The 18249-nt window shown below is 41.5% G+C and overlaps 1 protein-coding gene across 2 annotated transcripts; it reads left to right on the top strand.

Annotated features, from left to right (window-relative positions):
* The first annotated feature begins 11617 nt into the window (after positions 1–11617).
* Positions 11618–16310, top strand: RGS16 (regulator of G protein signaling 16). 2 transcript variants are annotated; one of them, XM_083157196.1, is made up of 5 exons: positions 11622–11688; positions 11823–11924; positions 12373–12434; positions 12737–12903; positions 15283–16310. In XM_083157196.1, exons 1-5 carry the CDS (start codon positions 11645–11647, stop codon positions 15478–15480), a joined length of 573 nt encoding a protein of 190 aa, XP_083013322.1. In that variant the 5' UTR covers positions 11622–11644; the 3' UTR covers positions 15481–16310. The 2 variants fall into 2 exon arrangements, with proteins under 2 accessions (XP_083013321.1, XP_083013322.1); XM_083157195.1 differs by having other exon boundaries at positions 11618–11924.
* The last annotated feature ends 1939 nt before the right edge of the window (positions 16311–18249 follow it).

Here is an 18249-nt window from a genome sequence, read left to right as displayed (position 1 = left end):
GTTGGATCACATGTGACCCTGCCGCCCGGAAAGATCTCATGCGGCTCGCGGGTTATCGGCTGGACATACACTGCTGCGAGAAATCTAAATAGTATATGCCCAGCATTACCCAGGATTTTTAACATGGGTAAATCTGAAAAAATGCTGATTGGTCCTTACAGGGTGCTGGCTGCTGGCCTTTCCCAAGGTATTTCCAGAGTTCAGTTGAAACAGAGGCAACCAAGGAAAAATATGTGCAGTGGAAATTAGGTATCAGCCAATTATGGCCTGGCGAATCCCAGGTAAAAAATCCCAGGTCTGACCTGGGATGTTGGTGGAAAACTTGTACCAGAGGTGTGTCATAAAATAACTTACATCCAAATAGAGATGCACTCCCAAGTAGTTACTATTATTTAGAATAGCGGTACTCTTTACCTAGCACGGCGCCCACGATTTTGATCGTGGGCATCGCAGGTAAAAAAATTGCGGGCATCGCGGCCATTGAATGCACTAAAAATCGGGTGCGACGCGGCCGACGCGATGCCCGCGATTTCCCATAGGGAACAATGTTAACTGTCTCAATTGACCCGATTTTCATGTTCAATGCCTCAATTGACCCAATTTTTCCATAGGAAACAATGTTAAATGGCCCACAGAGGCCAAATAGCCACCCTGAAGTGTGAAATGGCCCCCACAATTGTTAACGCCACCCCACGATCAACGTGAACCTGAAGCGTGGCGAGCGCAGCGAGCCCGCGAGGGGCGGCGGTACGCGTCCTACGACCTTTTCATACCCCCACTATCCACGTCGGCGTGGAGTTGAGAATAGAATAGTGTGGCGAGCGCAGCGAGCCACAGAGCCCGAAGCGTGGCGAGCGCAGCGCGCCCCGCGAGGGGACGCGTATACCTTCACAGGTAAACGCGTCCCTTCGCGGGCTTCACAGGTATCCGCGTCCCCACGCGGGGCTCGCTGCGCTCGCCACGCTTCGGGCTCGGTGGCTCGCTGTGCTCGCCACACTATTCTATTCTCAACTCCACGCCGACGTGGATAGTGGGGGTATGAAAAGGTCGTAGGACGCGTACCGCTGCCCCTCGCGGGCTCGCTGCGCTCGCCACACTTCGGGTTCACGTTGATCGTGGGGTGGCGTTAACAATTGTGGGGGCCATTTCACACTTCAGGGTGCCTATTTGGCCTCTGTGGGCCATTTAACTTTGTTTCCTATGGAAAAATCGGGAAATGTCACTGATGATTCCATTTAAATGTATATCTCTGGTTTAATTTTTCTCCTAAAAAATGTAAAAGCTGCATTGTATGGCCATGGTGAAAGCAGAGAGATTGCTAGAAATACCTCCACTGTTCACTAGAGGCCACTCGACGGACCAAATTACTACTTTGTGTGCTAAAAGATGTCATAACAGAAAGTGAAAAAAATATTGGCAGGGACACTGACCTGTTTCAAACTTGCTGGATATGGAGAGGGGGAGCTGTAAGGTCAGAAATTGGAGGTAGGACCAGATAGGGACTGGGAGTGGGGTGGGCTAAAAACTGTCACAGCTCAAAGTGAAAGTAAAAAAACTGTCAATGATCAAAGTGAAAGTGCATTGCAGAAGTCCTCATTTGGACAGGATTTTAAGTATTGAATAGAGAGAGAGATTAATGATAGCATATCGCCCATGTGAACTGGGGATTTTAGAAAATATTGTAACATTTAACATGAAACATACACACTCACACATATTTTCTATCCGCCTATTACAGACCATTCTGATCATATTAGCATAATTTATCTTGCTATGCTGCTTTGGTATCGCGATTGTGACCTGCTTCTATTCTATTGCTAATCAGATGTTGTCATCATTGATTATTTCTGCTGTACTATTATCCCCTGCCATTGTTCCACACTGATACTGTATCATGGTTATTGTGTTCTGTTTCCTTTCATGGTTACGTTGATCACCTCCTAAACAAACAGATACTAAATGGAGAGCACATGATTTCTCTTGTAGAAATGGATGTTATTGTTGGAGAACATGGCAATGGTGGAAACTAGAAACTCATGTCCAGACTTGTGAGATCAGGACTGTCCAGTCACCCAGGACTGCTGCAGCAATATTGTATTGCTACCATTTACTAATAATAAATAGGCAATAGAAAGGGTTACTCAGACTCTGTGATAGAAACAAGCCCTATCACTACATGGGATCCAGATGTCATGTCGGCAGTGGCTCCCGTATAGTGCAATAGAATTATATGAGTCAATAGATTATGTTTTAATATGGGAGCCTCTTATGAAGAATGAGGCTCCCGTTTATTATATTTTTATCATTGTATCTGGGGGTGGGTGTCGACATGTACATTGTTTATATAGACAAAAAGTCAACACAAGTAAAAGGTTGGCATAACAAAGGTTGACACGCGAAAAGGTTCACCTTTAGGTGAATGAACTTTTTCCATGTCAACCTTTTCCTTGTGTCAACCTTTTTCCAGTGTCAACCTTATGCATGATCCAAACCAACTACATATTACAAAAGGGTATGGGTCATTGGGTCGAAACATATTAGGTCAACATGCATTGGGACGACCACTAAAGGTTGACACGGCTTATGTTGACACATGAAATACTGTGCATGACGTACTAATGCTGTATAAAATCCCCTATCAGCAAGTCACAGACAATACACCATTACACAACACCATACAAAAACTGTGGAAAGGGAAATGTTTTCCTAAACTGAGCAATCAAGGAAAGAAAAATGTCAATATATTGGGGCAGTTGTATTAAGCTTTAACAAGAGATAAATGCAAGTGTGATAAGGAGAGATAAACGTCCAGCCAATCAGCTCCTTACTGACTTTTTTGCAAACACAGCCTGTAACATGGCAGTTGGCAGGTGATTGGCTGGACGTTTATTGCTCCAATTTATCTCTTGTTAAAGCTTAATAAATCTGCCCCATTGAGGGCTCCTTTTCTGATTTCCTGAATTTAAAATGTGTCAATGAGTAATGAATGCACCTGCTGGGTGACCTGAAAAACGTGAACTGTGTGGGGTCCTGAGGACCGAGTGTGAGCACCATCATCAGAAGTGAAACTTATTTTACTGCATAATACTCATTACAGTCCAATAAATGATATTGCCTATGAATAAATGTGCATTTTCCTGGTGTGTTTGTGCAATAGTAAAGGGGGAAGCTACCACTGAAGCTTGGAATCTGCCTTTACATCATGTGACCTCTCTTCCGTAACCCATTACAACAACCTTTCATACGCTAGTGCTTTGTTACCTGTCCGGAAGCTCTACAGTATGTCAAATTGCCTTGGGTTAATGTGAGACTGAATATACGGTGCTGGCTGCCTGGTACTGTGCTTGCTGCTTTGCATCTTTACTGTGCATGACGTACTAATGCTGTATAAAATTCCCTATCAGCAAGTCACAGACAATACACCATTACACAACACCATACAAAAATTGTGGAAAGGGAAATGTTTTCCTAAACTGAGCAATCAAGGAAAGAAAAATGTATAAAGTCAATATACTGAGGGCTCCTTTTCTGATTTCCTGCATTGGCAAAAATATTTCCCCACCAATTTTAACACTACTTTTTCCAAATTGTTCTGGTAACTAGGAAATAGTGGGTACAGAGCTATTATAGAATTGAAAAACTGGAGGATTTGTTTTTTTCCATCATATATAATTAAATGATCTTTTTGCTGATTGTATGTCTGACGCAGCAGCGATGTCAGATGCAATGAAGCGATATTCATGTGCGAACTTGGCTGAGTTGCAGTACAGATTTGGATGCATGGTAGCAGATATCTGAGGGGCACCCATGGACAGTGTCTGGGAGGAGGCTAAGCAGTCACATTACCGAAATGACGTCATATAGGAGTGTATAAATATATTCACAGCTAACGTCTCATCTGTATGTGCATATTTGGGACTTTGTGGTGGCATTACTGGTGGCATTAGAATAAAGATGCCGACTCCGTTGCAGTAAAAAAAAGAAGTCAGCGCCTGCACCTAACTCAAGTCCCCCATACACTATGCGATTTGGGCCTGCTTTCACCCGATTTGGATAGATCGGGTTGTGAAATCGGCCCAAATCGCATGTGCAGATATGACCGCCCGACCCGCTGCATGGTCCCGTGTGCATCGTGTCAGAGTCGGGAGGTCGGACGGGCTGCCCGTAAGATTTGGTAAATCTTGTGTGCAGTATGGAGGCAGGCAGGGGACGCAGAGAGGCAGTGGTCGGTGAACACTGTGAGGACCGAGGGACCAGAGCACCTGGTAGGAGAAGCCAGGGCGGCGGGTGCACATAGAAAAAAAAAATACAAATGAATGGGCAGCCATTGATTGGCTGAGAGCTCAGCCAATCAGCGGCCACCCCGTCTTTTGAATAGGATTTTCCACTCGCTGCTTCCCGGGCCCCTGCTCTCCGGTCCCCGCTCCCCGCCTGCCGCGACCCTGGACCCTGCTCTCCTGCCGCTACGCTGCCTGCAGCTCCCCTGGGTTGCATGTGATAAATGACATCCGATTTATGACATGTAAAAAATAGCTCATCAAGTGCCAAATCTTATCAAGCTCTCCCGGGGGAGCTCAGGGGAAGTCAGCCTAATGTATGGGGGCCATCAGACTCGGCTCCTTAATGTAGAAAACCTAAAGGAATTCTAATGTACAGTACTTCATGTGTTATATATTACTTAGCACATACAAGTATAAATTCCTTTATTTTTGCCTGACAATTAATGGGACTGTTCCAGTGCCTGATGTTTCATGTTACGCATATGAGCAAGCAACATGGCAGCTCCTATTCATGTGAATGGGGCAGATGTACTAAGGATATGCTTCAGCATCAGTTGTAATTTTGCGAACTTGTGCTAAATTAAAACTGCCAGCCGTTCCTTGCATTGGGAGAGGGGACTGCTCAGCACAGCCACTGAAATTTTGAAACTGCTCCCAGTGCGGTTGTACGGACAGTTGGCGGATCACCTGTACACACAGCACGATGCACTGATATATCATTAGATACATCAGGAATCATCTGTGTTGCTCAGCCAATGAGATATACAGTCTGTGAACGATGCCATTCACACAGATATATTGCTCATACACACTGGCCGATGGTGCATTGATATATCGGCAGATATTTCGGCAAGTGTGTACGCACTTTTACAGTGCTGGTTTTGTGATATCCAGGCTTGAACACAGGTGACTTAATTAGTGTTTTGATTTATCCATCTGTGCTGAAGCCTGGATATAACGAAGGCCTGCACTGTTGGTGTGTCTTGTGGACCGTGATTGGGATAGCCTGCCTTACAGTAATATGTGATGGTGTAAAATGGAAAAAGTTGCCTGGTTTTTCAGGCTGGATAGCACTCACATCACCTACCCACTGGGCCCAGGTAGGTGGTCTGTAGGGTCCAATGCTTTGTGCTAATTAATGATTGAGGAAATTGCTGGGTACCAGGGACGTGCAGTCAGGGGAGGCAGGGGCCTGTCATTAATGATTTACATAATAAATATTACAAAGAAAATACTTATGACACATAATATGTGTCATAAGTATATGCTTTATATTATTCTTCTAGTTTTTACCTGATATTTTTTTTATATTGGTTTTCGGAGGCACTGAGAGCAATGCCTCCGGCTGTCAGTGTTAAAGTTCCTGAAACGGGGCGGACAGGGGGAGGTCCGAAGCTGCAGGCTGTAAATTCCCATTAGAAAATGCAGTATAGGCGGCACTTACAGAAGTGCCTCTGTGACAGGGATGTGCTTTCTGCCTATATGAAAATACACCCCTGTCACTGAGGCGCTATAGCGCTGCATTTTACACTACATTGTGCACCGGGGACCCAGGTTATAAAATGAGTGGGTCCCCGAGACGCACTGTCCTGGACACGTTATGGGAGACTAGGACTTGAAGCGGCCGGGAGAGAAGGAGCTGCAACTGCTGGGAGACATGGAGCAGAAGCAGCCGAGAGACCGGGAGCGGAAGTGGCCGGTGAGACGAGGAGTGAAAGCAGCCGGGAGATGTGGAGCTGCTGTGTTAGCCAGCATCGGGACACTAGAGGCTGTAGCAGCGGCAGCCAGAGACAGGAGGCGGCAGCAACGGCAGCCAGCGCTGGGAGACCAGGAGCTGCACAGCGGCATCCGGGAGATGGGGAGCAGACTGCCGGGGCCCGGCGTCAGTGAACAGGACGCCCGACGACGCTAGTAAGACCTGCTTCATCTTTCCAACCTCTTTTCTCCTCCTCCACCTCACCCCATTATTCCCTCTCGCCCCCTGTCACCTCAGCCCCTGTTGCTCCTTCACCTCACCCCTCCCCCACCCATCCCCTATAACCTCACCTTGTCTCATCCTATCACCTCAACTTCTCTCGTGCCTTCACCTCATCCCCTCTTGTCACCCGTCACCTCACTGGAAGTAATATATAAAATATACCTGCACAGTATAAATAAATGTAGTGGCACAAGCAGGGGAGATTTTTCAAGAGGGTTTATTTATTTTGGGAGGAGGGGTGGGGGCGGGGGACTAGAAATGTCTGTGTACCAGGCCCAAAGATTTCTGTTGGATCAGCTACATGCTCCCCTCAGTCACAACTGCGACTAGCCCGGGGTGCAAATGCCCTGGTCCCGCAGCTCACAGCATGGCAGCACAAACCTCCCCTGCATGGGGAATGCACACAGCTGGAAAATGACAGTTATCAGCGGGCACAGCAGAGCTACTCCCAATAGCCAGTGCCTCACCAACCACTGACCTCACCGCACGTCACTGCTGGGTACCTACAGTTCAGTCTACACCTTTACCTGGGCACAGGGAAAATGAAAAACATCACAGGGTGTGCTCTTTTGTATTTAGATTTAGATATTGTGGATATAAGTACAATACATAATAATCTTCATATCATTATTTGTCTGTATAGCCGCCAGCCATTGCTAGATAGATACAGTACACCCAAATGCCATCAGTAGAGGGATCAATCAAAGACTTAATTACAGAAACACCTCTTCAGGCAGCAATGTCATCAAATGGCCGGATTATGTGGCATTTAATCATTACATAGAATCAAAATAGAACAAGTGACAGAAAACAATGTAGTAACACAACACCTGTATTCACATCATTAATTAATAAGTTGAGTATATATATTTTTTTAATTGTGTTTCATTATCTTGTAAACCTTGTTACATTTTATACAATCAAGGTCTAACCCTATTAACTGTTCTTATTCCAATGTTTGTTATCAGTTGTTGTAGTCAGAGTGCAAAAGTTATTCATTAATCATTCTCAATAGAAACTTACATGCAAATTGACCCAATATTTATTTATTTTTATTTATTAACAGTTTCTTATATAGTGCACACATATTCCGCAGCGCTTTACAGAGTATAGTTGAACATTCACATCAGTCCCTGGCTAGTGGAGCTTACATTCTATATTCCCTACACGCACACACAGACATTCTAGGGTTAATCTGTTAGGAGCCAATTAGCCTACCAGTATATTTTTGGAAGGTGGCAGAAAACCGTAGTACCCGGAGGAAACCCACGCAAGTACGGGGAGAATATACAAACTCCACACAGTTAGAGCCATGGTGGGAATCGAACCCATGTCCTCAGCACTGTTAATGCTAACCATTACACCATCCGTACTGCCAAATATGATAAATATATAAATTCCAGAGATAGACAGATAGATATGCATATAGATAGATAGATAGCTATGCAAATAGATAGATAGATGGATAGATAGATGGATAGATAGATAGATAGATACAAATGCATATAGATAGATAGATAGATAGATAGATAGATAGATAGATAGATAGATAGATACAAATGCATATAGATAGAAATATAGATAGATGGATAGATAGATACAAATGCATATAGATAGCTAGATAGATAGATAGATAGATAGATAGATAGATAGATGTGCGTATAGACAGACAGATAGATAGATAGATAGATATGTAGATATAGATAGATAGATAGATAGATAGATGTGCGTATAGACAGGCAGACAGACAGACAGATAGATAGATAGATAGATAGATAGATAGATGTGCGTATAGACAGACAGACAGATAGATAGATAGATAGATAGATAGATAGATAGCTATGCAGATAGATAGATAGCTATGTAGATAGATAGATAGATAGATAGATAGATAGATAGATAGATAGATAGATAGACAGATAGATAGATAGATAGATAGATAGATATGCAGATAGATAGCTATGTAGATAGATAGATAGATAGATAGATGTGCGTATAGACAGACAGACAGACAGACAGACAGACAGACAGACAGATAGATAGATAGATAGATAGATAGATAGATAGATAGATAGATAGATAGATTGATAGATAGATAGCTATGCAGATAGATAGATAGATAGATAGTCATTTAACCTTATTGATGTGTGTGCTATGTGTTTTAGTGATGCTTTATATATCACATGCACAGTAAATTGATGAATAAATAGAGGATTTATTTGTCACAAAATTAAAACATATTTTGAGACATTCATCATTGCATGTAGGTACAATACATAATAAAATGAATGAATATACAGTATACAAAATATCAATAAAAATACAAATAAAGATTAAAAATATATATTTGCTGCGGATAAAAAGTTGGTAAGTGTGGATTAAATAATTGTACAAGGTGTCGGTATGTTTTTAACTTTTTGTAACTGGTATTAAATTACCCTAGTACCGGTACACATGCCACAATGGGGAAGGTGGGGGGTGGGGATGACATACATAGACTTACATAGACTAACACAGTCTTTGTGGTACCAGTGAGTATTTGCCACAAACTGCTGCTTCTGTATTCAGTTGGATGTATTTCTACTTCCAATTAAGTGGTCCAGGTCTCTTTACCTTTCAGGCTGGGGTGAGTGTCTGCCGGCAGACTCTCGCTGGTGCTGTCACTGTGTGGATGGCGCTGGGCGAGTGCAGGAATTCACATCAACTAGTTTCGCCCAGAGGTGGGCTTCTTCAGGATAATTGTGAATCCTGGCTGGCTCTCCCCTTTGCCTTTTTATAGTGGTGGTTTCATTGGATTCCTCCTTGTAGGTGAGTGGCGTCTGTCAGGTGCTGGCCGCATCGCTTCCGCCGCCCTATAGATAGATATGTAGATAGATAGATAGATAGATAGCTATGTAGATAGATAGATATGTGTATAGATAGATAGATAGATATGTGTATAGATAGATAGATAGATAGATAGATAGATAGATAGATAGATAGATATGTAGATAGATAGATAGATGTGCGTATAGACAGACAGACAGATAGATAGATAGATAGATAGATAGATGTGCGTATAGACAGATAGACAGAGAGATAGCTATGCAGATAGATAGGTAGATAGATAGATAGATAGATGCACGTATAGACAGACAGGTAGATAGATGGATAGATAGATAGATGTGGATATAGACAGACAGATATATAGATAGATAGAAAGATAAATAGATATGTGTATAGATAGATAGATAGATAGATAGATAGATAGATAGATAGATGTGCTGACAGACAGAAAGATAGATATGCAGATAGATAGATTGATAGATAGATGGATGGTTGGTTAGATAGATAGATAGATGTGATGGATAGATAGATAGGTAGATAGATAGATAGATAGATGGATAGATAGATGTGCATATATATATAGACAGACAGCTAGATAGCTAGATATGCATATATACAGACAGACAGACAGATAGATAGATAGATAGATAGATAGATGTGCTGACAGACAGAAAGATAGATATGCAGATAGATAGATAGATAGATAGATAGATAGATAGATAGATAGATATGCATATATACAGACAGATAGATAGATAGATAACTTCTCTGTGACTTTGCTCCTGACTGACTGACGTTCTAATGTCTGACCACTCCTCTGTCCGATTATGGTATAGTGGGTCGACAATGTCTAGGTTGACAGTCACTAGGTCGACCACTAATGATCAACAGTGACTAGGTCAACACCTGAAAATCGTCGACATACCAAAGGTCCAAATTTCCAGAGGTTTACACAAGCTTAATGTTGACATGGCCATGGTTGACACTCAAAAGGTGAACACAAGTTTTTAAACATTTTTGTCTATGACGACATATGTCGACATGGACACCATGTATAAGTGGCCAGCTCACAGAGTGCTGGCCATGTCTCCATAGTGATGGCACACAGGGGCATGACTCATGATTGCATTGACGTGAAGCCACACAGCCTTTGCAGAGGCCGCGGTCCCCGTTTATTTCATTGAAATGTTAAGAGGTATGTATTATGGGAAATTTAACCACTATCAATAATAACATTGCTCACTTTCTGAATCTCTCGTCCTATTAAATTTCACCACTTACATCTAAATGTAGATGAGCCCCAAAGCAATGAGTAAGATCTAATTGTTGAAGAAAAGGCACTGATACATGCCAGGACTTGTTCATGGATTGTTTTTTACAAGTGGTTCATATAAGTGACCACAAGAAACCTTATTTAAAATGCATGTAGCCATAGGGAACACTGGGGCAAATGTGTTAAGCCTGGTAAAGTGATAAAATACTGATAAAGTGGATGGTGATAACACATTAGCTGTGTTTGAAAAATGGCAGTTAGGGGTTGATTGGCTGGTGCATTATCACCTCTCACTATATCGCTACTTCATCACTTTACCAGGCTTAATGCATCTTCCCCATTGTGCCTTATAACCAGGGAAATGCCGTATGGATGTGTCCACAAATTGAACACATGCTTTAAACAGACTCGGAGTGCTTCTGTTCTTCTTTTTGCTATATATATGTACAGTATGTATCATTTGCCTGATCAGTCTCTGTTACCTTCAACAAAGGAATTGCATTTTTAAAAGATTAGGTGCAGAAAAATCTGTATTCCAGTAGACTCTGCTTCCAGCAGTCCCCTCTCTGTATCTTAAACTGGATACACACTCACAGATTTATCTTTCCAATCTATCTGTCTATCTGTCAATAAATCAATCAAAAATGTCCTCCCAAATGCTGAAAAACAGACAATGGTCTATCAGACAAATTGTTTCAATCAATCCGATACAAACAGATTTTTCCAAGCAATTGTTTTTGTCTGGTTTTCAGCATTTGAGAGCAAATTTTGATTGTAATTTGCTCATATACATTTGCAGATTTTTATTCCCAGCAGACAGATTGGACAGATACATCTTTGTGTGTACAGTACCCAGCTGTACACATATAAGAGAAGCATAATATAACAGTTGTGTAATATGCATGATTTTATAAAGAACGTTTTGCCTTCTTGATAAACAGCCTTTGTTGAGCTTCCTGGTGAACAGCTTCTATAAATGTATCAGCAGTGTCCTTAATTCTGTCTCATTGTTCAGCTCTCCTTTTTAAACGAGGGCACTATGATTATCCTTTGCAATTGTGTGTACTGAACACAATATAACTGCAATAGTCAGTGGAAGAAAGTAGGGTGCCTCTTCGTCATATCACACAGTACGGTCTGTCTGCCCTGACACAGCTGACGTGGGTGGGAGTAGGTTCTTGCCTCTTGTGCCTTATTACGCCCATGCTCCTCCCCTAGGTGGGCTGTACCTTGTGCGCACACAGATATAAGCCAGCATTCCTGAGTCTGGGAATCAGTTCTGAAAGCATGTGCAAGGGGCTTGCAGAAATACATTGCTCCTGTCTGGAATGGTAAGAGAGCCACTCTAAAAGGACAGAAGCCTACACTGGAACTACTTTATCAGATACACTGACGAGAACCCAGCACTGCAGAGCAAAATGATGTACTTGAATTCCTTTAATACGGACGCCTTTTTGTGTGGCAGGGCGAAGGAGCTACGGTCATCAATTGGCACCTTAATTCACAAAGTGGACGTGGGACACAAGCTTATGCCATCTGGCCTATACAAAAAGAAGGACAACCAAAAGTAAGTCCCAATGTTTATGGTTGTATACATGTTTTTCTATGCAGCATAGTATAAATTGAGTCTTATTATATGTTACGTCTTATCAGAATACTGTAAATTCCCCGGGGAACTTATTTTATGCTGCAGCATCTGACTCAACCATTTAGCGTGAATTGTTTGAATTACATTTCCAATTAGATGAGATACACTGTAGAAAGTGCACTAAAGCCTGCTCCATCTGTATATGCTGCTTTATCAGGGGAGATGGGATTTAACATACTGTAGTTTTCAGCTACCATGTAACAGCTGAATTCAGTTTAATTTATAATCACATTCATTCATTTAATGTATTTACTTTTATATACTGTAAATGAGAAAGGTCAGAGACTGTGATGAATAAGGGTTTCTCTATGACAAACAGCTTACAATCCATGAGCAGTGTCTTTAAACTGTCCTTCTTTCCCTGCAGAAACTGTCCAAAGGAAGCAATGAGATGGAAGGAATCTTTCAGCCAACTGCTCAGTAGCAAAGGTAAGAATGGGTTAATTTACATCACACAATACAATTATTCAAGAGGTAATATAGTGTTGCTCATGAATGGGGATTGTACCTATTGATATAATCAGCATTGAAATGTGATATGCAAATATATACAGTACTGTATATATTATATAATCATGTGGTATGCAAATAAAAAATAAATAAATAAATATATATAATGACAGACTGTTTCATATTACCATGAAATGTCAAGAATAAAGAACCATACAGTGTAATGTAACCGGTAGGATACGGAACTTGTAGTCTAACGTCTGCCTTTATCTGGTCTACAGATGGATTGTCCGCTTTCCGCACCTTCCTGAAAACAGAATTCAGCGAGGAGAATTTGGAGTTCTGGGTAGCCTGCGAAGATTATAAAAAGACTCCTTCTACAAATAAGCTACATGGCAAAGCTCAATGCATATTTCAGGAATTCTTACAGACCGGGGCCCCGCGAGAGGTAGGATACAGTACTATATTTAGCATCCTGATAAGGGAAATAATGTCTGCGCAGCTGGTTCTCAAACATGCTAGCCTGCCAAACTTCTAATGGGATTAGCAGCAGGATAGGTCTTCTATAGATAAAGAAGTTACCCTGGTATCACTCACCCACAATACCTTTACCCTGATCACTTATACTATACAATATTATCATTATTAGTGTTTATTTTTATGGCGCCACACGGTTTCTGCAGCTGCCTGACAATACATTGGTTTTAATATTTTGTACTTTTCTTTGCTATATCTCCCATTAAACAGATGAGCGTAGGAATTTCCTCTGGGTGTTAAGGGTTAGTTTCCTCATTAACCGTTTGAGTGCCAACATCTGTGAGATGCGCAAAATATCAGCTAATAATGCCAGCATCGCTCACATTTGTTATATAAATCCAAATAAAAAATGTTGTGTAAAAAAGTTTATATTAGCTATATTTTATGTAAATTACAATATGGATGATATCTTCTACACTTATGCGCACCACACTCTCATATGTGTCAAAAACACCAAATTTGTACAGAAATCTCTTAGCTTTCAAAACAGCTGATTCCAATCTGATTCCTTCTTCAAATTCTCTCCATTTAAATCATGTAAGAGAGAATGGTAAAACAACCATAGCGTAAAACAGTTTAATATGTAACACACAGGGTTAAAAATACATCAGGCACGGTGCTGGTGGAATTCACAATTACCAGATAAAAATGAGAACTGTCAGGTAGTTCTCTAAACAAGCATAAAACACAATTAAAAAGATGGTCCGCCACGCCGCTTCAAACAGGAGAAAAGATAAATCAACACAATTACCGGATCTTGTTGAGAACCCAAGGTGTACTCGGTTCTCTGTATGGGTATGATGTGCGATAATAGGCGCTCCTGGAACTCTGCAGAAGTCCTTCGGTAGCGTCACTCTCCTTCTGTTCTTGCTTCAAATGGCGGGTCACCGGGGTCCTCCTTAGATTCGCCCTACATTGCCTTGAAAAAGACCACGGACGTGGTCGAAACGCGTCGGCCTAAGGAGGACCCCGGTGACCCGCCATTTGAAGCAAGAACAGAAGGAGAGTGACGCTACCGAAGGACTTCTGCAGAGTTCCAGGAGCGCCTATTATCGCACATCATACCCATACAGAGAACCGAGTACACCTTGGGTTCTCAACAAGATCCGGTAATTGTGTTGATTTATCTTTTCTCCTGTTTGAAGCGGCGTGGCGGACCATCTTTTTAATTGTGTTTTATGCTTGTTTAGAGAACTACCTGACAGTTCTCATTTTTATCTGGTAATTGTGAATTCCACCAGCACCGTGCCTGATGTATTTTTAACCCTGTGTGTTACATATTAAACTGTTTTACGCTATGGTTGTTTTACCATTCTCTCTTACATGATTTAAATGGAGAGAATTTGAAGAAGGAATCAGATTGGAATCAGCTGTTTTGAAAGCTAAGAGATTTCTGTACAAATTTGGTGTTTTTGACACATATGAGAGTGTGGTGCGCATAAGTGTAGAAGATATCATCCATATTGTAATCTGCTTTGTTTTGGAGGAGTTGTGGAATTACCTCCCAGATATCTTCAACGCTATTGCTGCACACCTGGGTGCGCACCTGTCTGTGATTTCAAATCAATTTCTCTACTACACGTTTCTACCTTTTCCATATTTTATGTAAACATTACTGGACATTATGATGAATAGAAATGTTCGCTTGGCAATTTTCACACCAATTTTGGTACTCAAAGGGTTAAACTCATTAGCAAAAGGAAACAATTGTTACTTCCCATCCCTACACTTTTTATGTAATACCTCTCGGAAGTATACAATCTGGAACTACAGATCCCAGCATGCCTTGCCACAATACTGCTGTTTGGGCATGATAAACCTGTGGCTGGGCATGCTAGGCTATGTAGTTCCCCAGCAGCTGGACTGCCACAGGTTGCCTACACCTGGTCTATATCAACACCTTTCTAATCTGTCTACAAGTAATTTCAATGTATCATGCTTTGAACTGATCTTTGAGATGTAATTAGTAAAACAGTAATTCATTACATATACCTATCTGTGTCTGTTAATATCAGTACACTGGCTGCTGAGGCTGCAACGCTGAGTTCTATACAGAAGCAGCAAGCTGCTGTCCACCTTTCTGATTCGCTTGTGTAGTACGCCCTATTAAACAGTGCTGTGATTTATAACGCTATGTTATAATGAGATATATCTGTGTCCATTACTTTACCCCTGTATAATTATGGAATCTGTGCTAGAGTTCTGCAGATGTTTTTACATGTAATGAGAATGCTTCACTGTGCAAGAAATTCCACATTTGTGACCATTGTGTTTTTTCACTTTTACACAGGTCAATATCGACCATCAAACCAGAGAATTCACACGACAGCAAGTAGCATCCGCCTGTCGGAATTGCTTTGACGCGGCACAAGAGCAGACCCGTATTTTAATGGAAAAAGACTCCTACCCACGCTTCTTAAAATCCCCACTCTATCAGCAATTGCTATCACAGTCATCCAATAAAAAAATAAAATTATCCTTTACATGAATGGAACATAAGGAGAGGAAAAAATTGTCAGCACTGAGAATGCAGAGCTCAGTGGAGTGATCAAGAGCCCAGTTCATGAAATGACCCCACACCGTGTATTCGGGAGTCTGGGTACTGACTGGCGGGCAAAGACTTGAGTCCATCGACGTTGGAGACCCAAAAGACAGAGAAGAGAAGACAATTAATACTTTGGGTCTATTAACTGTAGTCCAACTTATTATCAAAGTGCTGGGAGTAGCTGTGATCTGGCTGTGCCTGTGTCAACACACTCCTGCTGTAATCCGTGATTTGCATGTGGGAATCATTACGGGACTGAGATGAATGCACGAGTCTCTCTCCTATCAGACTAGTGGACCCATAGTGACTCCTGTGTTCTTGTGTAAATGTTTTTGCAATGTGTCTGTACTGCTGAGTGTTACATCCTATGGCCGCTTCCTATTGACCGGTTGCTATGTAGATGAGTAATTCGTAAATCATCTAGAAATGTGTTTTTGCCTGGGACACAAAAGCTGCCAAGTATTTTATCTGTATCCACTAGCAGTAATAATATGCAGCAAATAAGGACAATTGAAGGAAATGGGAAACACATTTCTAGCCAAGTTTATTTTGGCAAACAGGAATCGCAGACACATGAGTATAATGTATGGAGTGTGAGTATCAACAATGTGTTTAGATCATACATACTGAGATGTTAAATGGATTTTGTTAATGTTGAATTATTTGCTACAATAATATGTTGTATTGTATGGATATACATGTTCATTATCTGGAAAATATATTACGTGTGTTAATTTAATTTAAATGCATCAATAAAATAATTTTTATAAATACGTTTAAATATATATATATTTTTTTATATATCTGAAACATCATGGGATTATCAAATGCATTTATTCTTCCATGTCTAGCAAGAGGACATTGTCATTCATAAATTGAATATCTTTCCTGTGTTTGTGTTTTTGTGTGTGTGTGTGTGTGTGTATGTGTGTGTGTGTATATATATATATATATATATATATATATATATATATATATATATATATATATATATATATATATATATATATATATATATATATATATATATATATATATATATATATATATATATATATATTTCAGGGAATGTTACTACTTTCCGCAAAAATGTGTAAGGCTGGCCAACTAATACCCCATTCTCAATGCCGGAAGTATCCTGGGTTATTGCAACGTGGAGCCCCCCAGGACATTGTACAAAATGAAAGCACTGGTGATGTCACCAACCTGGCAATAAGACGGGTTGTGCTGAAAGTCTAAAAGGGGCCTCAGCCGGGTCACATCTGGTATATACCCATGCACAGAATCCCAGGTGTGCCCCAGCATAGTGGTGTGAAAGTGGCATAAGTCAAAGTCTTCCCTTCTGATCAGTCCCTACACTGAATCTCAAAGTCCTGAGAATTGAGATCTCCTTTGCCATCAGGTATCACACAGATATAACACACACTGGCCCTTATTCTGGTCTATTCGCACATGCACAGTGTCATTTCTGCGCATGTGTATATGCACGATGCATGCGTCCACGCCAAAGTGCAAGTGTGCAGGCGGTGGGTGGATAGGGGTGTGGGGGGGCGGGCTTTTCCACTTGCATATGGGAACGCCCAGTGCTTCATGGGCATTCCAATGAGAACGCTAGGCGTTCTCATGCTAATGGGCCAATGGTGCAGGGGGTGGGCAGCTGACATCACCGGATGTCAGCTGCCCGCCCACTTCCTTTTGAGTGCACACGCACATCTAAGGTTGCTCTGAGTAACCTTAGATGTGCATTTGCCTTCCACATCATTCGATGGTTGGCGACCATCGAATGATGTGGGTGTTCCCCCGCAGGCTGCAAATGGATGTTTATGTAAAATATCCATTCACAGCCAGTGCGTGCGAAGACACACTGCGAATGGGTGGTGGCCAGGCCACTATTCGCAAGGCAGGGTTTGGTGGACTCGCAAGGCTGCGAATAAGCAGCCTTGCAAATCAACCAGAATCACCCCATGGGTGAGATTTAATAGGATGAGAGATTCAGAAAGTGAGAGATTTGGGAAGAAATCTCCTGGTTTTTTTTTAAAGCGGCAATCATTTACACTGCAAAACCAGTTTGATTTTACAGTGTAAATGATTGCCGCTTTAAAAAAACTGGAGATTTCTTCCCAAATCTCTCACTTTCTGAATCTCTCATCCTATTAAATCTCACCCCATCTATCTAGCCAAATATAATAGCCTCAGAGTATATATATACTGACGAAAGTGCCACTAAATTAAAACCGGGCACTAAAAAGTTGCCGTTTAAACTAAGCCAGTGACTGCCATTTTATTAAGTCCATCGGAGTGCTGCATCTTCTATCTATCTATATATTGCCACAGTCATTGCGGCTGCAAATGCTTTGTCGTGCTCAGCATACGTGCATTCGCACTCACGGCCCACTGACTTTTCCGTGTGTGGCTCTGGCGCAGTGCTACCCACTTACGCATTCTGGGCAAGATCAATGTATCAAATGTATGTAGCATTTATGTTTAATATACAAAGCAAGCTGGGTAAGAAACTGGTCCCATAATTTTACAGGCTGTGCAAGAAAATGCTATGAACAACTTCTCCACTTCATCTTTCTCTAAGAATTGATAAACCTTCCCCAAAGTCTGTATTAATCCCATTTGTTCTCAGAGAAAACATTCTGCATTCTACTGATGTTAGAAAAGAGCGGGCTTGAGGCCGTCCTCCACCTTATGCTCCCTGTGCTGAAT

Source organism: Crinia signifera, chromosome 8 (genome assembly GCF_055691185.1).
Source record: "Crinia signifera chromosome 8, ASM5569118v1, whole genome shotgun sequence".
Lineage (NCBI taxonomy): Eukaryota > Metazoa > Chordata > Amphibia > Anura > Myobatrachidae > Crinia > Crinia signifera.
Note: the sequence above shows the minus strand (reverse complement) of the source record. Positions and strands in the feature narration are given on the sequence as shown.

Coding starts and splice junctions, on each gene's coding strand:
- RGS16 (XM_083157195.1), top strand. CDS start 11,776: ATGATGTACTTGAATTCCTTTAATACGGACGCCTTTTTGTGTGGCAGG. Junction 12,435..12,736: donor CCAACTGCTCAGTAGCAAAG/GTAAGAATGGGT, acceptor TCTGGTCTACAG/ATGGATTGTCCGCTTTCCGC. Junction 12,904..15,282: donor AGACCGGGGCCCCGCGAGAG/GTAGGATACAGT, acceptor ACTTTTACACAG/GTCAATATCGACCATCAAAC.